This window comes from Triplophysa dalaica, chromosome 23 (genome assembly GCF_015846415.1).
Source record: "Triplophysa dalaica isolate WHDGS20190420 chromosome 23, ASM1584641v1, whole genome shotgun sequence".
NCBI lineage: Eukaryota > Metazoa > Chordata > Actinopteri > Cypriniformes > Nemacheilidae > Triplophysa > Triplophysa dalaica.
The window spans coordinates 2,188,799-2,216,673 of NC_079564.1; the positions used below are offsets into that span (position 1 = coordinate 2,188,799).

Consider the following 27,875-nt stretch of genomic DNA (forward strand, 5'->3'; position numbering starts at 1 on the left):
ACTCAAAACCCATTTTGTCTTGCGTCCCGTTGCCATATTCATAAATGAAAGCCCCAAAATGTAGGCGTAGCATAAAATCAATTTCCCTTTAAACAAAAGTTGAACAAGATCATCCCACTGCAGACTAAATTATTCATGAAGGAAAAATGAGTTTTCGACAGGATTCATTTTGTAGTCATTGACGGGGCAGGGTTTTCGGTTTAATAGGTATTGGTGAATGCTATGCTGTGTCGCTTATGGTTAGGTAAGTATTATTTTCCTTAAAAACTGATTTTATTTACCACTTTCAGCTTCATATACAGTTTATGAAGTTCCAAACCACAATTCAAGCTAATATACAATTATCAGAACAATCTAGCTTTTTATATTGGACTCTTGGTCTGTTTATGAGCCACTAGGTCTGTAAAGGCCGAGATGCTTTAGTCTTAAGGGTCCTGCTCAAATGTATTGATGTGTAGGAACAGTAACCGCAACATTCACTGTAGGTCTTTTTGTTGCTAATGATGTTGGATAGCCCATAATTCATACATAATGGAATTCGGCATCCACAAAACAACTCTGATGTTGATAATACAATAAAAAAAAGATACTATTTTTTCTCAAATAGCATTTTAGAGTAAAATTTGTGTTTAAAAAAGTGCATTAAAAATGTACTCTTATGTTCCATGCAGCTGTGACGTTTATTGCTATTTAAAATGCATTTAAATAAAATCTGAGACAAATCATGTGATATAATGATTATCAAAGCATAAGTCTCCCCTCTAGTGGTCATGATTCACCTTACTGTAAAATCATCAACACCAATTCAACAGTGTGCTCAAAAATACTTTTTTAAATTCAGATTTATTTGGCATTTGGGAAGATCATAGGCTGAAAAGATTGAATAGGTTTTGAGAGCGAGATTAAAGCTCCATATAAAGAATCAAGATCATAGTTTTCTGGGGTGACAGTATCTGACCATGTTTGTTGTAGATTGATGAAAATGATATATTCAGTTACTTGTTACACCTTCCTATACAAAAGTTAACCGTGGTTTTAGTTTGAGTAAAAAACATTTAAACTATAACCGCAAATGATCCAATGTTTTGCTACAGTTACTATAGTTTAATCGTTGTATTTGTAGTTAAACCGAGGCTATACAAATACCAATCTTCATAACTGATGGTAACAAAGACTATAGATATTTAAAAGAAGCCGCAGTCCTATTAGAAATTAGATAAAGTGCAGCTTAAAGGAACAGTTCACCCAAAAGTGAAAATACTGTCTTCATGTACGCCCCCAAATTTGTAAAAATGTCTTGATGATCACATGAAGGATATTTGATAGAATGCTTGTAACCAAACAGACTGTGACTACCAAGGTAAGAAAATTGCTTCGTAAAATTATTTGTTCTGTTGAACCCAAAAGAAGATATTTTGAAGAATGTAGGCAAGCAAACAGTTCTGGAGCACTTTTGAGTATCATCGTAACTTTTTTTCTACTATGGTAGTCAATGGTGGCCAAGAACTGTTTGGTTACGAGCATTCTTCCAAATATCTTTCTCTATGTTCATCAGAAAAAAAGAAATACAGATGTGGAACTAGTCAAGGTTAGTAAATGACAGGGATGAACTGTCCCTTTAACAAAGATGCTCTGTCAGGTGTAATTGTTGATCAGGAATATGTTGTTTTGTTGACAAACCCTTGAGAAATATCGGTCTTCTCACAATTAATAAGCTGTACACTAGAATACATTGTAGGTTGCTCTGTTGCTATCTCGTTGTTATTAACAATGACAATAAACTCAAAAAAAATCAAATAGCTGTTTTTAGGGCTTTCCAAACAGTTACTACTCTTGGATAAATACACTTAGATTAGAAAAGAAATATGTTTAAAATCTACATCTGTCGTTTATTGTCGTAAACGTTCATATCTCCCTTCATCAGCTGTTTTTAAAAAGCGTCTCAAGCCCACTTCCCTTTCACAAACGCGTTATCCTATCTGATTCCCCGAATGTCCCAGCCGCTTCCCATAGCAAGGAGGCGGGACGTAATTTCTCATCGAGCGCTCCTATTGGTCGTTGAGGTTTGGTGACATCATCACGTACAGTTGCCAAACAATGGGCAGGAAAAAGCCACGTTGACGGAGTCGTCAGAAGCGTGCGTTGTTTTTGAGGCAGGATAACGGAAGGATTGTTTTTATTTTGAAGGAGACGACTCTTCGGGAGAAGCGTTTGACACCACTCGACCCCGGCCATGTCATCGCCACCCAAAGAGAAAATCGAGACCAAAGCTGGACATCCGCCTGCTGGTAATGTCTCTTCTGCGCCTGTTGTTGTTTTTCTACCGTGAAATGTTATGGAGCAATCAGGTGATGGGAAGTGCAGTTCATGCAAGTTGCATGACACAATTCGACTCTTGTGCAATATTTTACATGTTGTATATTTTCGTAAAGGCCATCTTTTAATGTATGTTAGCGGATTGTGCGACGAGATACAGTTAATGTTTAAGCTTTCTTTAAATACGTAGTTTGCTTTGTCTGCATGTCAGTCGGTTGGGTGTAAAGTACACAAGTCATCAGATAACGACATGTGTGTAAAGGCCTTAAAGTAGGCCAAGGGAAAAGATAACAAGGCGGTCCACTGAAAGAGATCTTCAGATTTGTGATTGTGTTTTTAAACATGCTCATATGCCACCATTGCCACCATTGCATCATATGCCACCATTGCATTAACCCTTTATGCATAGAGGTCTCCACAGCGGGCAGCTGTTCAAAAAGACATTTCTTGTGAATTAATGGAATTTGATGGAACAGCAAGTACTGCTGGGTACTGTAGTACGTCAATACACTAGATACATCGTCCATTCAAGTTATATTAACACTATATTTATATATATATATAATATATATATATATATATATATATATTTAACACAATGCATTACTTTCTTACTTAGTCTTTTTTATCTTGTTTTCAAGTAAAAATGTCTAAATGGTCTTGAATCAATAAGCATTTTCTTGATGAGCAAACTGACCTAAGATAAAAATAAGTCTGGTATTTGGTAAAAAATATGAAATTTCAGAAAAGTTGTGCTTAAAACAAGCAAAAAAATCTGTCAATGAGGTAAGAAAAATACCCCAAAACCTGCACTGCAAAAAATGACTTTCCTATTTGGTCTTTTTCTCCAGTAAAATTGTCTACAAATTCTTGAATCAAGATGCATTTTCTTGATGAGGAACCTGACCTAAGATAATAAGTCTTGTTTTAAGTAAAAAATATGAAATTTCAGTAATTTTGTGCTTAAAACAAGAAAAAAAAATCTGTCAATGGGGTAAGAAAAATACCCCAAAACTTGCACTGCAAAAAATTACTTTCTTATTTGGTCTTTTTCTCCAGTAAAATTTTATACAAATTCTTCAATCAATAAGCATTTTCTTGATGAGCAAAATGACCTGAAAAAACAAGTCTTGGTTTTAGTAAAAAAAAACCATGAAATTTCATTAAATTTGTTTTTAAAACAAGCAAAAATATCTGCCAATGGGGTAAGAAAACAAGACTTATTATCTTAGGTCATTTTGCTCATCAAAAAAATGCATCTTGATTCAAGAATTGTAGACAATTTTACTGGAAAACAAGAAAAAAAGACTAAGTATTTTTTGCAGTGCAAATTCAAGTTTTGTTTTTCATGCTCAAAGAACAGAAAAAAAAAATGTTAAAGTAAAAAAAGTTTGTCTAATTAATGCATGAAAAGGTAAAAAGAAATAAACTTCTTGTGTTTGTGTCATTCTAACAGTTAAAGTAGGAGGCATGAGAATAGTTCAGAAGCACCAGTCGGAAGTGCCTGAAAAGAAGGATGATAAAGACAGTAAAGAATATGAGACCGAGAGGTAAGAATGCTTACCATCACATTTCTGCCGCATGCGTCTTAACCAAACTTTTTTGCTTTGTCAGGTGGCTATTGTTTCTTCTAGCAAAGCACGCACTGCTATTTTTGAGCAATGCACATCTGTTTTCTAGGAATTATACTCAAGCACATGTCTGATTGATTGTGGATGGATGGATATTTAAAAAAGGAATTTACACCGCTTGATTCTAGATCAATGCTTTTGTGTGTATTGAAATACAGAGTAAGTGTTTGAAATCATTTTGAATTGTAACGCTCCAATACCCCTCAAGTAGATGCTTTTGCTGGTTAACTTGTGCGTTTCAAGGTTGCTTCACATCATTTTGAGAAAAAAAAAGGAGTAACATCGGCGTAAAGTCCAAGGTTAAACAAAAATTGATACGTAACACAGGTGTGTGGTTCTCACATGTGCGTAGATAACAACACTGTGAACTTAAGCTTAGACCCTTAGAGGTATTAGTTCACCCAATGTCATTCCAAACCTTTATGACTTTCGTTTTCTGCAGAAGACAAAAGAAGATATTTTGAAGAACGTCTGTAACCACACAACAATAACCCCCATTGACCTACTGTGGGGGCACAAACCACTAAGACATTTCTCAAAATGTATGTTTCACAGAAAAGGAGTCTACAAACTATCCCTTTAAGCAGCCCACACTAAACCAGAACATTTAATCTGATGATGTCATTCTTAGTCATAATCATACTTCTTCGTCTGATTTCCCAGAAGTGTGTTTTGCACCAGCCGGCAGGTTCCAGTCACCGCCATCAATCTCAGTTAGAAGACATCATTCATACTATATTAGTGCCCCTCTAGTTCACATTCTCATCATTTTCACACAATTATAGGACCACTAAATGGATGCAGTTTTTCCATATCAACCAAAAAAGCAATTGGCAATAATTTAAGGCCGAATTTAAAATAGTCCTGGGTGTGTCCGCAAAGCAGTGAGTGAGGGAACAGCCGGATGTCGCCACATGTTCTGTTTTTCCTGTTTCTTCATTGTGATGATGAAGTCTGTTTAGGTTAAATGCTTTTTTAAAATTAGTATGTAGCTTTCTAACTGATAGTTGAAGACGCTTCACCATGTAATGCTTGGCATCTTTGCAATGTAAACGTTTCACTGTTTTGGAAATGTCCTCTTTCTTTCCCATTTCATCAGCTCAGATGTGTGTCTCCTAGCTTTCATTAATGCTTCTGTTAGACTTTCATTTTAAACCCCGGTACCTGTTGACTGCACGGTTACATTGGCTTCTCGAGTGAGCTCCTATCAGCTCATTCAACCTGCTGCAGGAAACTCTCAGAGGTGTATCACACTTGAATACGCTTTTGAAAGCTTTCTGGCATTTCCTCACAAACATGGCAGCCTTCCACAGAGTGGCCATTTCAAAGAAAATGGTGAAATGTGGTTTCAATGTGTGCTGCCCCTCCACCTACAGTATGAGGCTTGGCTTTTTCTCACAACGCTGGCAGGCCGAGAGGAAAATCTGCATTTTGCTGCGTTCAGATGTTTGTACAAGCTTGTTTCAGTTGTTGACTCAATTGATCCTTTGATCAATTTTAGTTTAGTTTGACCTTTAGGTTATTTTAGCATGTCACTCTATGTTAGTCATGCTAGACATAGTGTGCGACTAGGTTTAGGTGATTGGAAATGTGTTTTAAATATATTATATCTTAGCTGTCCTTATAAACCTTGAATGTTTACTGTTTTTCAGAAATGGAGAAAACACTGTACTCTTTTTAAATGATTTAATACTGTGTTGTCAAAACATACCAAGTGACAAACATGAAGGGCGACTTCTAATATTAATGAATGGCAAAAAAAACTCAAAATGTGGAGATACAAGATTTAAGAAGTTGCAAAGCAGCTTTATGGTAAATATGTATTAGTACAGGCTGTAAGAACATAAATTGTGTAGAATATGAATTATGTGTATCACTCAAATATACGGATATGTATTGATAGAATGCATGTCCTTCTGAAACCTTGTATCTCCATATTTCCATATTTAAAAAATTTGCCATTAAATCCTCACCATATATGTCTGTCGCCTAGTTTTGCAAATACATAACCAATGAAAAGTATTATAAAGTGCTTGACGGCTTTGACAACACAGTATTTAGTCATAAAAAAATACATTGTTTATTCCATTGCATGAAAAAAAATAGCTGGTTCAATTTAATTACCTGTACCACCTAACCAAAAACGAGGTTTCGGACGGACGATGGAATACATGATATTTTTGCAAGTGACTCACAAATGAGGTTAGTCCCAAAATCGTAAAAGTAGTCTTTACGGATTGCATGAGAATGCTTTTCCTTGAAGCATTATATTGTCTGCTGTCTGCTCTCATGTTGACAGGCTAAGTCATATCAAAGCCCTCGCCTTTAATGTTCCTTCATTATGTAGCATAATTGTGTCTACTCTAATTATAGAGGTGATCTGGATAAGCCGTGGGAACGTTTTCTCATCTCCTTTAAGGCACTGCTGTTGTTTGTGGCCCTCAATGTATCTGCATATTATGCACTAAATCCCTATATTAATACGTAGGCAAACGTATGTATGTATTAGGCTGGTGGTGACTGTGTACCTGCTATTAATAAACTTGGACCAGCGTTTAATGTGCCGGAAAAAAGCTGGGCTACCAAAGATTAAAATGTAAAGGATATATATTGACAAAGATATAACCATCCAAACAGTTTGAACACCCTGTCCTGTTGCGTCACAACTTTTCCGTCTCGCAAGTATCTGTTTGTTCTTATATCTGACACGGATTTCCGTTCCACAAGTTTTATTAGGCCTGAGGTCACAGTGTGCTCTTGAGGCTGTGCCTTGAGTCAAAGAATTCCCATGGTAAATTTGTGTCAAATCTTGCTCATTTTGTGACATTTGATGGATGTTTGTTGTTTTTATTAGCATAATTAGTTCCTTTTGGAGTATAAGGGCATCTCGGTGTGTCAGCGGTTGAGATGGGTGTGTATGTGCATAACGCATGGAGTGTGTCGGCAGATTTGGGTCATTAGCTGAACCCTGGAGCAGAAGCTGTGTTTGTAGACACTTATAGCCTGACTAGCGACTTTTCACACTACGCAGTCAATTTTTAGCCACTTCACTGTAACTTCATCAACAATCCCAATTCAGCCGCTGGTAAAGCTCATCGCTCTGCCACCGAACTGACACAACGGTGAAAATTGGGATGAAATGCTGAGTTTTACTGGTGAAGAAAGAAAATAAAAATTGACAGTTTGACAACAATTATTTCCATGCTAGTTTCCCTGTCTGTGCTGTTAAGTGAAGTGTGTTAATGCTATGGGGATAATGGGCTCTTGGTCTGTTGTTTCCTCTTAATCTGCTACAATTTGCAACACCGGTGTGTCAGAAGAATTTCGTTCTGGCTCCATGTGATCTCACAGACGTTCCTTTTCGAATGTTCTGCCTTTCCGTCAATCACACGTGGAAATGTCGCTATATAACCAACCTAATGTCCTAAACTTGGCGATTTGCCTTCCATTTATCACTTGTATTTTTCCCCCCACAGTTTGTAGTGCTCTATATCTTTATAGCATCAGGATTGTACAAAGCTAATTATGGAAAGTGAATTTATAATGTAGAAAAACCTCAAGGGTTAGTCTCACAACTGCGCCAACATAATGAGTGAAAAAGTTAATGATAATGAATAACAGTTACTAATTTTACCAAGATGGTATTAATGATTTTAAATGATGGAGTTTTGTAACCTGATAACAGTTCATTTGAAATCTTTTCATCACTCCACTGTTTTGTTTGTACTTTGCTCCCCTGTGTGGTTTTTTTTTTCTAACTTTCCTGGGTTTTACCCCCAGGTTTTGTGTGTTTGCACGTGTATGAATCATTTTAGTTAATTCTAGTTAATTTAGTTAGTTTAGGCTTCAAGTGGCGAAAAGCATCCTCAGACCCGTTGTATACATTTTACTTCTTCGTCTTACCTGTCGTATAGCATTAATGTTTTCATCATTTGTAGCTTCGGCTGAATTTGTCTGAAAATACAGTAACGTTGTGATAGATCCGTCCTTGACTGATACTTGTACGTTTATAGCATATACAGCTGTGGAAAAAAAAAATCTTCTCATTGTGTCTGATAGGTATGTTTTTGGGTTAAGTGATATTTTTTGTTTCATTCTGTGAATTTATCACAATAATTATCCCAAATTTCAAACAAAAATATTGTTTCTATTTGCATTTATTTGCAGGAAATGGAAACAGAAGAAACAGAGCAAAATAACATATCCTATGTATTTTTTCAGACCTCAAAAACTGCAAAGAAAACAAGTTCATATGAACTTTTAAGCAATACAGCTATATTTGAACGTGTGTTTTGGACAAGTAAAAGAAAAAACCTCCAGCTTAAACTACAGCCAATAACAAAAATGTGACCCTGGACAACAAAAGCAGTCTTATGGGTACATTTTTCGAAATATAATATTTATACACAATTTGAAAGCTGAACAATTAAGCTTTCTATTGATGTATGGGTTGTTAGGATATGATCATATCTACCGGAGAAATGTTATCATGGTCCTTCACGCTAACAGGCAGAACATGGTTAACTGTTTTGTTGAAGTCAGAACTCAGTCTGTTTCTATTAGATGGTGATGTTGGGTTTCTTGTTCACTACTGCTGACTCTCACAGGTCTAGAACAGAGCTTAAGGTCGTTTTGCCCCCCGATTTAGCTCATTGATAAACAATAGTTGTTTCACATGGTTGACAGGACAACAGTGAGCGTCCGTGCCGCCTTGTTAATTGCTACAATAGTTTCCTTTCTAAAGTAGCATAACAACTGACTCTCCGACATGCTGCGTCTCTTTCTGTTTTTGTTCATCCTTCCCTTTCTTTTCTTCTCACATATTTTAGTTGTGGTCTCAACTGGTGGGTCACGGGTTTGTTCAGATGAGGTTGCAGAAAGTGAGGAAGAACAAGGCTATTTTTAAACAGTGTTTTATTTTTATACTGTCATGAAAACGATGATCAAAACTGTCCAAAAAAGAAAGATCACGAAAAACATTATTGGTTGCAATAAATCATAATTCAAGTATCTTTCATGTACAAAGGCTGTCAGTTGTCCTGAACCAGTTGAGCACCAGTCCTTTCAGTCATATTTCTAATAAATAAAGAGTATAAACTGTATATTTTCTGCACGAGAAGGCCGCTCTTTCTTTCACACCCAGAACTCAATCTTTGTGGCCTTCCCCGTCCTTTAATACCAAGAGGATTTCAGCTTGACGTATTTGTTTGAGATGAAAAATCGAATCTCCCCTCTAGTTATTGTCCCTGATTTTAACCTTGACGTTTACTCCATTTCAGTATGTGTTTTCCCACCAAAGATTTTACCTAAATTAGCGAGAAGTGTGTCTCTGGCCTGTTTTCTTCATTTGAAAGAAAGCACACTGCTGCCACCCTCAGGTTAAGAATGGTATTGCTGGGTTATGAATCAGCCCATACATCCAATAATATATCGAAATATTTTGTGCTTTGAATGAGTTTCTTTACCAGTGCACAACCTTTAAAGCTTTTGGGTTGGTTCTTTCGGGAACACGATTGCAACATTCTGTAAACTCAAGTGAATGACCTCCATATAAGAGAAATAGATAAGATAAAAGTTATCGTTCATAACGCTATTCTCAACCTCCTAGCTGAGATTAAAAAAACTAATCCTATTTGCTTTTTTATTATTTGTTTGTTCTTCAAACAAGCTCACGAGCAGAATTGCTTCTTTACTCCAAATGAAAACGGGACTGTATAAGATGTTTGCTCTTATTGAAAGGAGTGTCTGTTTAATCTGAGATTATATCTTTTGAAAGATAGATATAAGGCTGTTAGACAGGTTGTGTTGGTTGAGCAGCGCTCTTATTCCTCGAAGGGGGATTATCCCACTTGCAAGTCTCTCTATTCCTGAGCTTTGGAGATTTCATTCCCTCTTACAGCAAGATGAAACCTTCGACTTCTGGATTTTCGAGTTAAAAATATAGAAGTCATCCAAACCGCTCATTTAACATACTTGTATGTGTCTCACGCTGTGATAACGATGTAAACGTCTCCATTTATAGCTCTGTTTGCTCCATCGTGAGAAGAGGTGTGAACATTCCATCCTGTATCATTTTATAAGGGGCTCCCGAAAAACACCCACCCGCCCCCGCCTGGACCTAATTTTCAGAGCTTTTTGTGTTTGTCACACATTATAATTCTATTTTCAACGGAGACAAGGACTGTTTGTCTCGTCAAGGTCAATTATCACTGTTGACCTTCTCCTCCGACCGCTGCTTCAAGAAAAACGCTCGGCTTTGGAAAATGAATGAGAGTCATTTCTGAAGCTGACGGCTTGCTCGGGCCCGGAGCCGTGTTTCTGCTCTGTGCTCAGATGGTGATGGTAAATTCCACGTCCTTTGGGGATTTTTATAGGCCATTTTGTACCTTGCTCGGTGCCTGGAGCAGCCGGTTTTACCTCACACCCCTTCATCCACTCCCTAGTTTTCACATGCGTGCTTATTTCACACTCACTGACCATAAGACAACTTGTAATGAGAATCGTCCCGATACTCCTTCTTAATGCACATAGTTTTACGCATAATTTATGACGTTGCCCTTGCCTATTAGAATGGCATCATCTGAAGCACAGCGTGTTTATGATTATTTTGGTGTATGTCAAAATGTGTGTTACTGTTGTTTTTAGTTATTGTATTGTAAAGCACATTGGTCAACTCTGGTTGTAGTAAATAGTGCTATATAAATAAATTGCCATTGCCATTGCCATTGCCAAACAAGTAATTTGTAATTTGACTAGCGTTTGTTAACGTGCACAAAATAAACGGATATCTATCAAAAATCTGAAACCTGTTTTCACTTGTTCACATGCATAGTCATAAACCAGCTACGCAGAAAACCGCGTTTACATGGAAGTTCGAGACTTGCCGGGTTTCTCGCGTGCAGTGACGTCATCGTCGATAGTCGGTTTAGTCATTAAAAATGCAGCGGGAGTACGGTCAGAAGCTGTATTTTTATATCTCTTCTCATTTAGAAAGTACCTGCATATGCAACAATAGTTCTTTTTACATCATGCATGACAAGAGCGGATTTTATACGTTATTTTACTATTACTTCCGTTTGGGACTTTCACTACTACACGGTCAGACATGCGCACATAAACAACTGAGAGAAAACGGGTAAAGGCCTTTAACATGCAGCACGAAATCGGAGTAATGGGCAAAAAACAACCTTTGCCGGTGGTTTTTGCTTAAGCCGTTTATGACATTTCCCAGATAAAAGAAAGACGTGACCTTACATACAGTATATCAGCTTATTTAGCATAGTCGGCGTAAAACTGTGCAAGTAAACACGCTCAATGAGATTTAAAGACTACTGCAGTGAAGCTTGTTAATAGTTAATTTGGCCATTTTGCAGTTAACTTATTGTTCCTGTAATAATTGTAAATAAATCTAAATGATATACTATAGTGTTCTTATAGCTTAACATAATAAATATACTGTTCAGTTTGACTTCCACCGTCGACACCCTCCATTTAATCTGTTTCACATATCTTGTTGATCCCGTTCCTTGCTAAACACAGATGGTCTTGTTTTTAATCATCACTTAGATCAAAACCTTGTCAGGATGCAGTTAGAAGTCTAATTATTATAGCCCTGCTTTCTGCGGCTGGCCTGTAAATCCAGATGACGTGCTGAATGTCCTGATGTTTTCATCAGTGCTGTATTTAATTCACAACGTTAGGATTCCGTCCATGCATCCCATCAGCCTCGCGTCTGGACGGGGAAGGCAGTTCCTCTCGCCGTCGAAGTGGAATAGAGGGCATCGGCTGTCAGCCGCATCAGACATCTGATTGAGCTTTCAATCGGGTCCTGTGCTCATAACAATGCTGCCTGTTGACCTTCAGCTAATCAGCGCAGACCTCAGACTTTGATTTTGTGCGTGCTGCTGTCAGCTCAAATCATGAGATGTGTATTTGTGCTGTGTGAACGGTGAAGGGAAAGCTGACAGACTGCTCCGAAGCAAAGATTTTTGTGATGTATGTTCTTTTATGTCTTGTAAATTGTTTTATTCCAAACAAATTTTGGTTTATTTAAACATTTGTGGATTAACCCAGGTGAACATTTGGGGTAAATACTACGGCTGTCAAACGATTAATCGCAATCAATCGCAACCAGAAGAAAGTTTGTGTCTACATATGTGTTGTGCACATTCATTTTGTATTTATAAAAACAGACACATAAATGTATATCTGTTCAGTAAAAAATTTTTGGGTGAATTATTGATATTTACCCATAATTTAAAAGACACATAAATGTTTATAATTTTGTATATTTTAAATATATGCGTGTGTGTGTATGTGTTTATAAACACAAAGGTAATATGCACAGTGCACGGACGTATATAATGTAAACACAAACGTTTATTCTGGATGCGATTAATCGTTTGACAGCCCTAGTAAACACATAAAAAATATGCCTAGTTCTTAGCGTTACAGCATAGCGTAAAAGGTCCAGCGTGTTGAATTTAGCGCCATCTAGCGGTAGGGTTGCAAATTGCAACCAACCGCTCACTCCAGCGCTCCCCCCTCCCCTTTTGAAGCACTACGGTGGCTGACACAGAACTAAGATGGCACGCTGTCACTTCTTTTCGAAGCGGATAACGTTTTTACGAAACAAAGGGCTAATGGAGAAACAACATGGCAAATTCCATGTATGGGGACACGTGGTGTATGTAGATAAAATTATATCATTCTAAGGTAATAAAACAATAACGCTTCATTATGTAAGGTGTTTATACACCTCTGAAGACGTAGTATGTGCATTATATTGCATTTCTGTCAATAGATCCTTCAAAAATTGGACCTTTAAATAGTTTTAGTGAGGTTTATTAATGTGTGTGAACTGCAAAAAATGACTTTCTTACTTCGTTTGTTTGTCTTGTTTTCCAGCACAAATGTGTACAGATTTGTGAATCAAGATGCATTCTCTTGATGAGCCATCTTGATTCAAGAATTTTTTGACATTTGTTGTTGAAAACAATACAAAAATACTAAGCCAGAAAATCATCTTTTGCATTGTATATTTCTTATCTTCTTAATATCCTGAGCAGCAAACATAAAACATTCTCATACTTGTGCATTTACCTTCAATAAACTCAGTTTAAATGTTTCTTTGGATCACACACAAAGCAGCACTGTGGAGTCCATTTTGGCTGAATCCCACAGGTTTTTCCCTCAGAATTATAAGTGGTGTTATTCATCGCCAGGATAGAGTTGTTTGTGTTCTCCTGCACAGGTTCCCTCTGGAAATATAAAAAATCTTTAAAAAAATCAATCGTTGCGTTTGACTTGAAAAGAAAACAGTTTCTTAAGCGACTCTTCACAATGTCGTCACCTGTTTTGTTAATGCTTAATCCTTAACCACCTGCAATAACGTTGTTCGTGACTTGTTTTCTTTTCTATTTCTAGCCCACCAAAGATGCCTGTGGTGGTCTCAGGAGTTGTCACTAAGGTGGGTTCATTGACTAGCTCATGATGTCACAGGCCATATGTCAGTTATGTTAAGAATGTTTTATTCTTACTAGATGCTCGCGTGAAAAACGTACTTTGTTGAACTTCACCTCCCTATTATGTCCACACGTTTGTGCGACTCTGAAGCAACATTGCACATCGAACTCTTTGAGTTCTTATAGACTCACTCCGCCGGTGTAGCAGATGTCCTATTAACCTTTCTACAGACTTCATCCATCCTGAGGCAGCCGCTGCTGTCTCATGCAATCTACTCATTGCCAAATTCATCTTAAACTTGCTCACGTGCCAAATGAACAGAGCCGGCTGTTGGGAAACCATGACCGAGGGACAGTTTGCACAGATAAATGCTATATTTGTCTTGCATTACTTATTGAGATTACATCAACGGTCTGATATGACCGAGACTTTGTAGTGGGTTTATGAAGGATTTAACAGCTTGTCACATAGAGCCCAGTCTGCCTCTTCCCAGCCCGGACTGACCCTAATCCGCTGTGCCGCCAAGTGATTGGTCGAGTCTGAGAATTTTAATATGCTGTTTTGATAAAGGCTGTGACATAACGCATCAATCCGTGCGTGTTTCCAAGGGTAAGCAAGCTGTGATATGAGGCAGAGGTGGCTGTTTTCTGAGATTCGGTACTCGTACAAATGTTAGATGTGCTGGAGAATGCTGTGTCATGCCATAGTGCTTTTAAAGTGACCGCACATGTAGACTTCGTTTTTTATTGTGTGGTAATGGCATATTTTACTTCTAAAGTGCTCTGTATTTTTTGTAATAGTTGAGCATTTATCTCTTTATGTTATATAAGCTGTGTTACTTTGTGAACGGAATTAAAATAGAAAAAATGGGTTTGCCTACCCTATAATCAATTTCAAAAGCTGGCTATAAATCAGCCATTTTGCATCAGTGGTTTCTTTCACTGCGCTGCAAAAATTGACTTTTACTTAGTATTTTTGTCTCATTTCAGTCAAAACATTCTTGTAACAAAATCTGCCAATGGGCTAAGAAAAATAATCTTGAATTTAGTGACTAAGAAAAAGGTAAACCCTTAATTCAAGACTAATTTTCTTACCCCATTGGTAGATTTTCTTTCTTGTTTTAAGCACAAATTCACAGAAATGTCATAGTTTTTTGTCTTAAGACGTGACTTTTTTTTCTTTTTGGATGTTTTTAGGTAAAAACAAGACAAAAATACTTAGTAAGAAAGTCATGAATTTTCAGAAATGATGAAAAACATTTTTTACACGTCATCGTTCTGGTCTAATGTATTTTGACGTGTGGAATGAAGTGAGGGCATGGAAACATCTTTTTCATTTAATGGAGAATTAATTTAATAGGTCATTGATGGTCACCGTCAGAGATTCAAAGCACACAATCATCAACCATGTGTCACATTTTTGTAAGCGCAAACAATAATAAGCATTTTTGCTGTGTGTTGTTCTTTTCAGGGGGATAAAGACTTCACCCCCGCTGCTGCTCAGGTGGCCCATCAAAAACCTGTTCCTGCGGTGCAAAAGCTTCCTACAACCCATCACTTCAACCAGCACATCCATCAACCCCGCAAGTGAGCCTGCACCCCGTGCCAGACCTTCGCCGGCACTGCACAGGGCCAAGTCCGCACCACCCCAAACACCCGCTCAGGTTGCCCCGGGATCTCTTGCCGCCAAGCATTCCATATCCCCCCGCCCCACAAATCTGTGCCTGCAAGTGTTGTTCTTCACCAGTATCATATGAAGCGTTCCTTTTTTGCCCTTTTCTGTCTTGTAGATCATTGCAACACTCAATTTGAAAGGCTCCTCTGCAGATCACTAATTCAGAACGTGTTTAATCAATGAGTCTATTTCATGAGGGAAGCGTGGAGCTGAATTTTATTGTAATTTTGTTTTACATAGTTCCTGAGAGATGTAAATTGTATAAATCTTTTTTTTTTTTTTTGAAGATGGTGAATGTTGTATATTAGGCATTAGGGAATAGGTCTGGCTATCTGAATAAAAAGTTAATATAAAACAAACGTCTGCTGTTTTGTTGTTCTACAAAAATATTCGCACGAAAATAAAAATGTAATTTTAACAAAGAATGTTGGGAATGGAACAACAGCTTTATCTATTGACTTGTATCGTGTGGACGCAAAACCAATGCAGGTGAATGGGTCCTGCCGTTGTTTGGTTACCAACATTCTTCAAAATAGAAAGAAAAAAAGTCGTACAGGGTTGAAATGACATCATCTACTATCAATTTAGCAACAAATACTAAATCATAAACTCCCATTCCCATATTTTAAATCAGTGGCTGTAGTTTTAAATGATAGTTTACCCAAAAATGATTTTTTTGGCGTCATTTACTCACTCATTTCAAACATTTATGACTTCCGCAGAACACAAAAAAAGGTATTTCAAAGAAAGTTTGTAACCGTACAGCACTGGACCCCGTTCACTTCGACTGTATGCAAACAAAATAAAAATGCAACTGAATGAGGTCTAGTTAACAACAGTTTTCCAAATATCTTCTTTTGTGTTCTGCGGAAGAAAGAAAGCAAGTCGTGCAGGTTTGAAATGACAAGATGGTGAGTATTTAATGACAAACATTTTATCACTTTAATAGTATTTTAATATTCAATTTTTCAATATATTACATTTTTTACTAATATATCAAAAAAGATCCTTTCATATTTAATTATACAAAATAATTTTCATATTTTCTTCATGGTTGACTATATTAGACGCCTAATACAGCTTTGAGCAACCGCACATTAAGCAACTCCTTGTCTTTCATCGTATCTTCTCTTCTTATTTTTTCAACCCTCTGTTCAGTTGATTGTGATTAACCTGTTTCCACTTATTTGTTGATAAGAGCCAGCAGCTGCTACAGGCACGGGTCGGTCCCACAACACATTAGGGGTCCCAAAGTGGCAAGTTTTCTGCAGTCTCCGGCCATACATACAGTTAACGTGCCAGCTGGCCAAACCTGATGTTCACTTATAGAAAAGGAGAACCTCAGATCTTTGAATGACTGTTTTGAAATGGCGTTTTTTAGGTCAAGTTTGTTTTTCCGCAAAGTGGAAAGTATGAGGACCGGCGTTAGTTCAGAGTGACCCTAACACTGGAGTCGATCTGACATTCAACCCTTTTCAGTTAATTTGCTTTTGGTAGGCTATCAACATTGGGCATTTCTCCCAGATCAGTGCTCCAGTTCTCCAGCAGAGGGCGTGTCAGTGACCTTAAAACAGCTTTGTGTTGTCCTAAGAGAAATGCTGACATTACAAAACCTGTAAATCCCATCTGATACAACATAACCAGTGACCTCAATATTACTAATAGTTAAAGGCGGCCCGTCCTTTATATCTGCAGTTACCAAAAGAAATAACAATGTTCAACAAATCACACAATATTATAAAGCAGGATTTATTCCAAAAGTACAATTTGTTGCTCATCACCTTTGGTTGAACACTTGTTACAAATCAATAGCAGTGTAAACAGAGAGTATTCTTTTACGGTAACAGGGCAACCTGACATTTGTCCAGCAATGGTCTTGACATCTATATGTACCCATAGTGTATCTTTTGTGTAATCTGTGTGTTGGCCAAAGAGGCACAGCGGTGCTGTTGAGAATATGATGATATTTGTGTATTTCTTTTATTAAAAGTATTTTAGTTTACCTGCAGAAAAAAGTTATTTTATTACCTGAGATTTGCTGAGATGTTTAAAACATTTGATTTCACATTGCCGTCATCACCTATGCATAACTAACCAGACTTTTATGGAGTAAAATCTCTTACTTGAAAATAATTTGCCCTGTTTTTGGAGAATTAAGGTGCATTGATATATAAAACAGTCGGTTGCCATTTTCAGACATACAGTGTGAAAAACCTTTAGAATTTGATAACAGTCCCAGCCGTCCTTCTTAACTTAAAGGTTTAGTGTTTAACCTATATAATAATAATTTAAAACATATATATCAGGCTGAATTAGTATTTCTCTTTCATTATTCAGTCAACATTTCACAATGAGGTTGTATTCGTAGCATTAGTAAATGTATTAGCTAATAACAATGTGCAAAATAGTTTTTCTGCATTTCTTAAAGGGACAGTTCACCATAAACAAACATGCTGACACAATTTACTCACCCTTGGGTTGTTCCAAATCTGTATCTACTTCTGATGAACACAGAGAAAGATATTTAGAAGAATGCTTGTAACCGAACAGTTCTTGGCCTCCGTTGACTACCATAGTAGAAAAATTTCAATAGTTGTCGAAAGTGCCCTAACTTCCTATACATTCTTCAAAATATCTTCTTTTGTGTTCAACAGAACAAAGAAATGTATAGAGTAATATTCCTACTATGGTAGTCAATGTGGCCAAGAAAATTTTGGTACAAGCATTCTTCTAAATATCTTTCTCTGTGCTCATCAGAACAAAGAAATGTATACAGATACGGAACTGAGGGTGAGCAAATGAAGACAGAATTAAAATTTTGGGTGAACTGTCCCTTTAATCTTTCTCAGTGTTAGTAATGCCAAAACTATATAGTAGAAGTGTTCTTCATTGATGACTCATTCTTATCTAATGAATTAACTAACGTTAACCAATACAACCTTATAGTGTGTTCTGTTCTCCCACTGGACGCTGAAATGTACACCCATGGATCATGTGCAAACCGGGTATCTCCCGAAACATCCATATTCACAAAGTTTGGGAAAAAGAGCTTAAAAGCGAGGTTCCATGTGTTGAAATTGTAAATAAGTTCATGGTGCCGTTTCAACAACCCAGATTGTAGTAAGATGTAAACAAACAAAATTCGTTTATCTGATAGCTTTGTGGTTGGCTCAGGCTGCCTTACTGATGTGTAGTTCTTTATACAGGGTTTAAAAATTTTAACACGGTAGTTTACCCCATTTTAAAGCATAATCTTTCAACATTAAAAAAACAATAAATAAGAAAATATATTTGCATCCAACATCCAAAGAGCATTTCAAGTATAAGCAGACATTAAAAGTCACAGTTATTTCCTTTTTCCTGTAGAGGGTTGGCGCTTTGTTGCCGCTTCCAGTCGTCTCCTCTCGGCTTCCTCAGCTTTCTTCCGCTCTTCTTTCAATTCTTTATATCTCCACTTAGGTATCTGAAGGAACTGTCCCTCTTTACAGCTGCTCTTCCGGCGCACTTTCTCTGGCAAGTAGGTGGGAGTTGGTGCTTTGGTAATTCTAACCTTCGGGACCACCGGACCTGGTCTCACGCTGCTCCTCCTGAGCAGGTGTAGGGGGAGCAGACTCCCTCTCCGGAGGGCTAGAGAGGAAGCGGTGTTGTCTGTACGGGAATGGGTCTGCAGACTTGAACGCCTGTCTTTGGGTTTAGGTATCAGCATGACCTGTGAATTCTGGAAAAGTCTTTTGTAGTTCTCGAGGCGCTCTGGGCCGAGACCTTTCAGTTCCTTCACTCGTTGCTTTCTTAACATCTCCGGAACAGAGTATTGCCGTTTTCCCACGCATGGCGGGCTACCAGGACACACCGTTCGGCATGCAGTCGCGATGAACGGGCTCCCCAGTGATGTTGTCATGCGCACCATGTGGTCTAGCACCCCGTCCTCCGAAGCTTCAGTGACGTTACTGATGTCAAAAAAGTTTCGGAAGCTCTCTGATATCTTCTGGATGCAGCCTTTAGGTGCTTGAGCTTTGGCCACGAGAGCGGACAGAAGAGGCCACTCGGGTCGATATAGGTCAGAGAACTGCTCGGGACACGGCTGCCGCATCAGTCGGGTTATGGAGAAGGCCGTCTCAAAGCGGCTCGTGAAGAACGCCCACTCGTATGCTGTGAACTTCCTTCCATTGTCTCTGGCCTCCAGATCCGCTCCTGGTGAAGAGACATCATTTTTAAACATTTTATTCCGTTTGTTCTTAGATGTTATCCCATAGTTTCTTCACTAAAAATCTTCACAATTACATTTACATTAAAGTCCCCCTTTGGTGTCACTCTAGTTTTGAATGCTGTTTATATGCCTGTGTCATGTTTTTAATGTGCTTTTAGAAAAACTACGTGCAAGTTCATCATTTAAACCTTTTTCTATAAAACTGCAGTTTGCCGAAGACTGTTTAAAAATGCAGTTTACCTCCGTTTACGACATCTTAACCAAGTAACCAATCACGTTAACAGATTTGAGCCTTAGATAGGCTAAGGATGCCACATAAACTCCGCACTGAAACGATCTCTGCTGTTTCAGTTCTGCTTCTGCAACACGAGCACGTGCACTCCATTGAGAGAGAGAGTTCTGCCAATGGAAGTCCAAAACTCTGGAGCGTCACTTGATTCATGGAGCCTTCAGATATTTCCAGGAAGTATGTTTTCTCTTTAAATGCCTTATTTCTTTCAATTTTTAATTCATTAAATGGCTTTCGTCTGTTAAGTCGCAGCTCCATGTGTAAATAGTAACTTCCATGAATTATTGAGAGCCTCCATGAACCGCCATTGTTGTGAAAAAACTGTTCCATTGGAGTCGACGGAGTTGACGTGACTCTCTCTCTCAATGGCTCTACTATAATCTATGTTGTGAGCTCACCCGATTGGAGGAGGCGAGGCCTAATTTGCATATTCATGAATCAGTGTATACTTGATGAAACAAGGGGACATAATGTCACTTTAAATATTAGCAGGAAATCACTTTTACATATGCTCTTTTAATGCTTTAAGATGAATGCAGTGGGACTTCTAAATGGCCACATTAAAATCATTATAAAGACTCACATATGTACAGTTATAACTAAACACTTTGTGTCATTACATTTTTTTGGATCTAGAAAAAAAGAAACACACACTGGCTGAGAATAACATGACGGGTTTTCATTTTGTACGAGCTCTTCTTAAAAGCACCTGGGCAATTCCGTGAAAATGTCAACAAAGTTTTTACCAGCGGTTTTTACAATGCTAACAGCACAGATTTTAACTTTTTTATTGGTTGAAATACCCATGTGAGATCTCTCTTCCTATTTGTAAAGCATTTGTTTTATTTTTAGTGCATGATTTTTCATAGTCAGATAAAGTGCCATTTTCAGGATTGTCACATCCATACACTACAATTCCTCATAAATGGACACATGAAATTGAATATAAAGTAACTATTTGATGTTCTATAAAGAGGCATCCCTTCTCCATTCATTGGGTATTATTGCTGCAGGATTGTGCATTTTATTTCACAGAACTCCTACAAAGTTTGTCGTCTCCCAAAAAAACACGACTTTTTCGATGTTTAGACTCTATCAAAAAGAGTTCAGTAAAATATAAACAGATGGTTCAATATTTTTTGCATTTTTATTTCACGTCCATAACACTGGAATTGCCCTGCAACGGTGTGATTATCTTTGCATGTTGTCTAGCTGTCTGCAGCTAAGACTGGCTCAATGAGTCTATATATCGTAGCATTCAGACAAGTACGTGTCTGGTACAGAGTGACTTGAGTACCTGCCAACATCAGGGCTTTGACACATTCCACTCGACCCTGCATTGCAGCTTTCATCAGAGCGCTGAAGCCGTGGCAGTTCCTTTTCTCAATATCAAGCCCGGGAAAGTAGTTGAGTAAGTAGTTTGAGATTGTGATGTGACCTAGAATCGTTCAGGCAAAGATGGACATGCAACTGTTTAACATCAAGCTTCCTAGGGCAGTTCCATATTAGTTTTAAACACATTTTGATGAATTTCAGGTCTACTCTATTCACACTTTCAATTATTTATGTTTCCAATGTAACTTGCTGCCTTTGTATTAATAAAAGTGCTTTTGTAATATTAGCTCATAAGAATTGTATTGTTGCCCTGAGAATCAGATTTTAAGATGCACTTTGTCTAAATCTATTTACAGATTTTGCCATCCTGAATTGATTGAGTTAAATGACTTCTCATCAGGTCTAATGGACTATTGTTTTCTGATGTCGAATCATCTTTTCTGGCTTTGGATTGGATTGACGCTGTTTGTCTTCTGGGTAGTAAGGTAAGAAAGCAATGGTGCTTACCTGCCTGAGCTGCAGTGATGAGGGCTGTATTGCCCTCGTTGTCCTGCCAGTTGACATCTAGGTAAGGACACCGGGAAAGAGCTATCACTACATCCACATAACCTTGGTAACATGCCACTATTAGTCCATTCTGCAGAGTCAACACAGACACAGGGTTACTGTCAAAAATGTTCCACTCAGGCCAAGAAGAATTTCGTGTGGATGTGTAAGTTAGTGACGGTGAGAAAAACAGGATCTGTTACTGAAAAGAGCAAATAATCCAGGATATCTGATCATCTGGAAATATCTTGGGCTGTAAATCAACGACCATTTTGACACACATTTAAACAGTAAACCCCACCAAAATCTGGACAAGGACAAAATCTGGACAGGGATTTAAAAGTTGAGAAATCTATCCAAGGTCAAGGCTTGCGAATGTGGTTTGTTTTGATTTGAAATGCAGTCTGTTTTTAAATGTTTCCTCGAACTACGTGTCTTCACTGTTTAAAAGTATAATGTGCTAGATAATTTATCATTGCGATCAAGTAATGTTTCTTTATTATATTTTAAGTTATTTATAACTATAGAGAAAACCTTTGTGGCTTTCCATTAATGAAACCGCAAGATGAAGAGCTACGCACTTTAGCTATACTATTCGTCCCAATGAGTGAGTCAATCAGATAAACACTATCGCTGTATGAAGTTACTGATACTATAAACACAGTATGAATTTCAGATTTTAAAATAATGTGCATGTAAGATGTTATGTCATTTAAACAGAGACATATTGTTTAGTTTGCACTATGTATTATGATTCATATATGACCAATAGGTTAACAGCGCATTTCAATGCATGATTACCATTTATCCAAAGCGACTTACATTGAGTTCAATATATGCTGAAATGTTGAAACCTATTAATCTGGCTTGTATAATAAATACACACCACTTGCATAAATGAAAATGTAAAAAAATCAGATTTGTTTAGTCCAAAACATTCACCTTGGTTTTGATCTAAATTTATATTAGTGCTACTCTGAGCGTGTGAATTATGAATTGCCGGGTGGCACTAATCTGACCCTGAAAAGATGCCGAATTGCAATTAAAGTGCGGCACCTCATGACAAATCAGATCAAGCTCATTTCACTATTGTTTTTTTTCTCTGCTAAGGCCTTTTACCTGTCTGCTGCTCTCCACAGTCAGTGTGCTTTATTTAAGTGTGAACAGTAGCGGTGTGGAACGGCGTGTCAGCGGCCTCTCATCGCTTTGACGAACAGCTGGAGGCAGATGACTAAAACAAACTCTGGACACGCTCCATTCACACAGTTATGACAATATGAGAGAGACACTTCCTGTCGCAACAGGTCTTCTGATTAGTTCATGCGCATTTTATGACGAAACGTACATATGTAAACTAGTCACGAGACACGCAAGAACCAATGAGATTCTATATTATCTGTCATATTTAACTTCAATTTGCATGTTTACAAGTGTAAGATGTACTAAAGATTCTCTTCAGACGTCTGGAGTCATGCTGATGAATTTAATTATAGATGGATGTGCTTTTTTGAGCTTCAACATGACTGCTTATAAATCTAAAATGTTTGTTTGTGTTCATCGTAATCATTCGGATTGAATACATTTGGGTAAGCCATACCTTTAAGATTCCACATGATTATTATTATTATTATTATTTGGTAAAATCTAAAATAGGTTTAAATTATCAATCTGACTAAACTGGGTTAAATCCTTTTAGGGGTCAAACCAGGTAATCTTAGAACAATCATTTTGCTTTTTGTGCACTATGCATGTTGTTGTCATAAAGACTCTTTCATTGTAAACTAAATGTAAGATTCAGTAGAGAAACTTTTTTACGTTTTTGGCACCTGTTTATCAGATATGCCATTGTTGTTCTGATATAAATGAAGACACTCGCTGCGGTAATCTCTGGCCAGCTTGGTTCTTTAAATAGAAAGGATTAGCCTTGTGATCCATTAACTGAAAGAAGAGCAACAGGATTTGTTTTCTAGTTCAGCCTTGAAGAGCGAAAAAGCCTCCGTGATACTTCTAATAAAAGACCTGGACTGCTTACCATGCATATCGCTACTGTACTATATTAAGCACTAATAAGCAAAACATTGCCTTAAGCACAAACAGGTTTCAATAATAAAAGCTGTCTAGCATCTCAAACTAGTCATTACCACAAATTACTTTCGGATGAGGAGTAGACGAGGTTTATATACAGGATGACACTCTGGACAAACCCGGAGCTGACCTAAAAGATATGACCGGAGCAAACAGGCCTGGATTTGCTAATATCATATCGGTCCGGCTGTGAATTATCAGAGCGCCAGAAAATAGGTCATTGGGTAACGTCCATCCACAGATGTTCCATCAATGACATGATATAACATCAACGCCGAGCGCAAACTGATCTCGACACATTCATCAAGCGGAAAACTCTAAACCGCCACAGCGGTGTATGAATGAAAAGCACCGGATCTGTCAGAGACTTGTCAGTTCTGCCTGAATTGTCTTCCCTGCTAGGTTGGTCATATCGAGTCCTGCAAATTAAAGGAATTATTAACTGCATAAATTCCCTCTTATTCATATAAATAGAAATATATTACTATATCAACATTAGTTAGTTGCCTGATTAACAGGTTGTTAGATGTCATGAACATGTACTGTATGCAATGGGAAATGCAGATGGCCTCTCTCCATTTCTCTTTTTTTGAGAACACAGATGTTGCGTTTCCTGTAGTATTCTCACTCAAAACTCAGAGACCCTTTTAACACACTTTATTCGACGTTAGTAACACCTAACTAAGCTTCAACATCTTTTGCCGTGTCATCGGCCCAGGAAGGGGCGTAATGCACATTGACTCATGTGCTAATGACCGCATGTAAAGCATTACAGGACGCAGAGATGGTCTCAGATGAACAGAGCACATGTTGAAACAATTATGGGGAAATCCTGTGCCTGTTGCCCCGGACTGTCCAGTAGAAAAGAGTGATGGGTGGAAAGATAAGAGATGGGCGTTTGTGAATAGAAGTGGAGACACCTCAAAGACATTCCACAGCACTGATGCCACAGTCGCTGTTCTAATGTCTGGTATCAGTTATTAAGATCATTTGGCCATGATATTATATCTTTATTAACTTCAGCAAGATATAGATTTTAGGGTCTCTGAGTTTTAATACATCAAGTCATATTTTTTCTCTCGAGCTATTGAGCTTTGGGAGGTGAAGATATAAGCTGTTTGTGCATTGCATGCATGCACTTCAACATCTGTTTTACATCTAACATCTGTACAGTAATTAACCCAGAACACATGCTTTAGAGGTCACAGCAATCTGCCCGAATCAGACTTGAAACATAATGTTTAGTGTTTATTAACTTGATCGTATAACTGGGTTGCTAAAGTTTGCGCTCAAATCCAACTGTCGGTGTAACTTAAATGTATTTGTTTTGGCAGTGTGAATTAAACCTCTTTAAACTTGTTGTTACTGCATGCCACATCTACGCCGGGTAACAATGGAGTACTTGTATTGGGTATCTGGAGCATTATAAAAATGCATGCTTAAGATTTGGCATATGGTTTGTGTTAATCAAGTGTGATTATGTGTTACTTGTTGTGAAGGAAAAATTATTCTATCCCATCCAGTCAGGACAACTAAAGTAAGTCACGTGGTGAAGTCAAAACATTCATCTATAATTTAAGCCTTATTTCAGGACGAGACAACAATGCTGTTAATCCAAGAACTGTGAGGGATTTTCGAAAACGTACTTTTTGCAGACGAGATGCAGAAACGACACAACTTATTTTTAATAACCGATGCATGTGATGGATATGGACACTGAATTATATTACTGATCTCATAACGTTGTCTGAGTTTGACTTATCTCCTATTAAAACCTTGTTTGTAATGGTTTCCATTGTGAACCATCAGGTGTTTACCATGAAACATCGTTTTGTTTTCCAAAATTATTTTATAGAGTACATTCTGGACCTTTTCTACTTGGATTTAAAGGGATAGTTTGTTCAACAATGAATATTCTCTCATCGTTTACTCAAGTTTTTACAAACCTATATCAATTTCTTGGATCGGTTGTGCACAAAGAAAGATATTTGGAAGAATGTTAGCGACTGAGATTTTCTGCACATCATTGACTACCACAGTAAGACTTATAGACATTTTTGGATTCGTTCAAAACAGAATAAGATATTTTGAGGAATAGTGGAAAGCCAAAAGTTCTTGGGCACCATTGACCACCATTTATTTTTTCAACTATGGTACTCAACGATGCCCCAGAAAAACATTCTTCCAAATATCTTTCTTTGTAATCAACAGAACAAAGAAACGTATACAGGCTTGAAACAACTTATTCATGACAGATTTTGATCTATCCCTTTAATGAAGTTCTATTGGTTCCCATCCCACCAACAGAGCCCCAACACTTCACCAGAGACCATAGTTCACATTAAAACCAATAAAGTTGCCATTATAACAATTACATCCATTGTGCTTTCTGTGACTGATATTTCACGTGCAGTGGTTTTCTGTATTACCCATTGATGGTTTGCTACTCTACTCACTCTCTTGTTTTTGTCCGTCTCCTGAACCTCCTCTTCTGTAACGCCTTGTCGTATCATAAGTTTGACTGTAAACGCGTTGTTTTTGAAACACGCCTGGTAAAACGACAGCGGTGGCGGAGTCTCCGGTGAAGATGATCTTGATGAGTCACCGTCCGGGGGATAAAACGAGTCATCCGAGGCGATGCTCCTGGTGTCCGGCAGGTCAGAGAAATCATCCAACTCTTCGAAATCCTCATCGTCGTATTCGTCCCCCGCGCACGAGCCGAGATACAAATCATCGTCATTATCATCTCGATCAGGTGGTTCCTCCACGATGGTCGGGAAGATCTGAGCGGGTTTGTCGACACTTGTATTCTGTTTGACCGGCTTAACTTTTCTAGGAGACGAGCCTCCACCATCCCTGCTGTCTGTTATCAGAACCATTTAACTCCTGGAGAATGAAAAACTCAAATCCTGCGGATCGAACTCCTCCCGGTCGCTTTGGGCTGCATTGAGATATATTGGAGTCATCAATGCCAAAATAGATACGGAATGTTACGGTTCAATCGCAAAAGCGTGGTTGGGATGTGTCTGCGACGTCATTGCCTCACTTCTTGTCCAAGTCGTGAATACATTAATTTGATGAACTCGAGGATTTGCTTCGTTGCTCCGTTTGCGGATCCCATTGTAGCAACTCCCTGCGACTCTCAAAAACCCCCAAGAATAATTATTTGTAGTTCGAGAAACATTTCCGACTGTCGCAACTTCTTTGCGGGAAAAGTTTCGGTTACTGTCACGTTCCCAGCAAACAGCGGCGAGAGAAGAGCAGGACAATCCCAAAAGATAAGAGGAATAGACGCGTGCGCTGCATTATTCTGCCCCTATAATCCGATTAGGGTCTCTCTCTCTCTCTCTCTCTCTCTCTCTCTCTCTCTCTCTCTCTCCCCCCGCCTCTCAACCTTTTCTAACCCCCAAATCATTTTGGATATAGTTCGTGGTTTTTGTGGGCTGTTCTCCGACCGTGTTTCATTTGCAACACAATTCTTCTTGAGGTTATTTCTGGGAATCAAGTTTTGTTTGTTATAAGGTTTCTTCCCCTTAAAGTGACTTTTACAGCGTTGGGGATGTCCCTGATGACTGATGTGTGAAGATGTTTATCATACTTTCCACACGAAGAACTTCGTTACATTTTCACTTCTTCTTGAAAACACGTGGACGTTGTCAGTCGGTTGTCTCTGGGTTACACCCATTCACTGAAATTCAATGGGCCTTCAAAAATTGCACAGCACTAAAGTCACACATTCTCTATTACAAGCTCAAGATTTTTCCACAGTCCTTACATTCTCGTTTTCTTTACAGTTGGTAGATAAGTGCCATAATTGCTACTAATTAGTATGTCCTTCAGTCCTGCACAGCTGGAAGCTTCAGCTCCATCGCCTTTACTCACAGATTTTTTACTGAAATGTACACTTAACACCATTTTGGATGCTTGTGTTCAACCATTAAACATCTGGCTTCCAGGAAGTGTCGTTGTTTTTAAAAACAAGTCAACATTTTTGTTTGCCAAAAATGTATAATTTGTTAGCTAAGTGGCAGGATTGTAAAGACACCATATTGGTTCCAATAGAAAAAGTTGGTTGGAAAGACAACTGAATTGAAGTCTTAATGTATAAATGCAGAAATAGTGTGGTCAGACAATTTGGTTTAGATCATTATTAGCTCAGCGCTCTGGGATTGTTAGGTTGAATAATCCCCAGAGAGCTGATCAGAAGTGGGGGGACTCCATGTACAGTAAAAGTGAATCTGAGATGCTCTTTATTTAAAAGCACACAAGTTGTGTGCGGATGACACAAACAGGGTTTAAAATGAAGACTGTGAAATGCTTGCAAAGA

The 27,875-nt window shown here is 38.0% G+C and overlaps 2 protein-coding genes across 3 annotated transcripts; one reads left to right on the plus strand and one right to left on the minus strand.

The window, feature by feature from the left end:
* Positions 1-2,082: 2,082 nt before the first annotated feature.
* On the plus strand, positions 2,083-15,445 carry dap (death-associated protein). 2 transcript variants are annotated; one of them, XM_056738327.1, is made up of 4 exons: positions 2,086-2,288; positions 3,773-3,866; positions 13,374-13,416; positions 14,883-15,445. In XM_056738327.1, exons 1-4 carry the CDS (start codon positions 2,234-2,236, stop codon positions 15,000-15,002), a joined length of 312 nt encoding a protein of 103 aa, XP_056594305.1. In that variant the 5' UTR covers positions 2,086-2,233; the 3' UTR covers positions 15,003-15,445. The 2 variants fall into 2 exon arrangements, with proteins under 2 accessions (XP_056594304.1, XP_056594305.1); XM_056738326.1 differs by lacking the exon at positions 13,374-13,416 and having other exon boundaries at positions 2,083-2,288.
* A 1,374-nt stretch (positions 15,446-16,819) lies between these two features.
* Positions 16,820-27,188, minus strand: ankrd33ba (ankyrin repeat domain 33ba). The gene is made up of 4 exons (XM_056738357.1): positions 26,005-27,188; positions 21,425-21,554; positions 20,880-21,020; positions 16,820-19,277 (listed from the first exon to the last, which is right to left on the minus strand). The coding sequence occupies exons 1-4, from the start codon at positions 26,425-26,427 to the stop codon at positions 18,433-18,435; spliced, it is 1,539 nt and encodes a 512-aa protein (XP_056594335.1). The 5' UTR covers positions 26,428-27,188; the 3' UTR covers positions 16,820-18,432.
* Positions 27,189-27,875: the final 687 nt, after the last annotated feature.

Coding starts and splice junctions, on each gene's coding strand:
- dap (XM_056738326.1), top strand. CDS start 2,234: ATGTCATCGCCACCCAAAGAGAAAATCGAGACCAAAGCTGGACATCCG. Junction 2,289..3,772: donor AGCTGGACATCCGCCTGCTG/GTAATGTCTCTT, acceptor TCATTCTAACAG/TTAAAGTAGGAGGCATGAGA. Junction 3,867..14,882: donor AAAGAATATGAGACCGAGAG/GTAAGAATGCTT, acceptor TGTTCTTTTCAG/GGGGATAAAGACTTCACCCC.
- ankrd33ba (XM_056738357.1), bottom strand. CDS start 26,427: ATGGTTCTGATAACAGACAGCAGGGATGGTGGAGGCTCGTCTCCTAGA. Junction 21,021..21,424: donor CATCACTGCAGCTCAGGCAG/GTAAGCACCATT, acceptor GAACGATTCTAG/GTCACATCACAATCTCAAAC. Junction 19,278..20,879: donor CAAAGCCCTGATGTTGGCAG/GTACTCAAGTCA, acceptor TCTCTTCACCAG/GAGCGGATCTGGAGGCCAGA.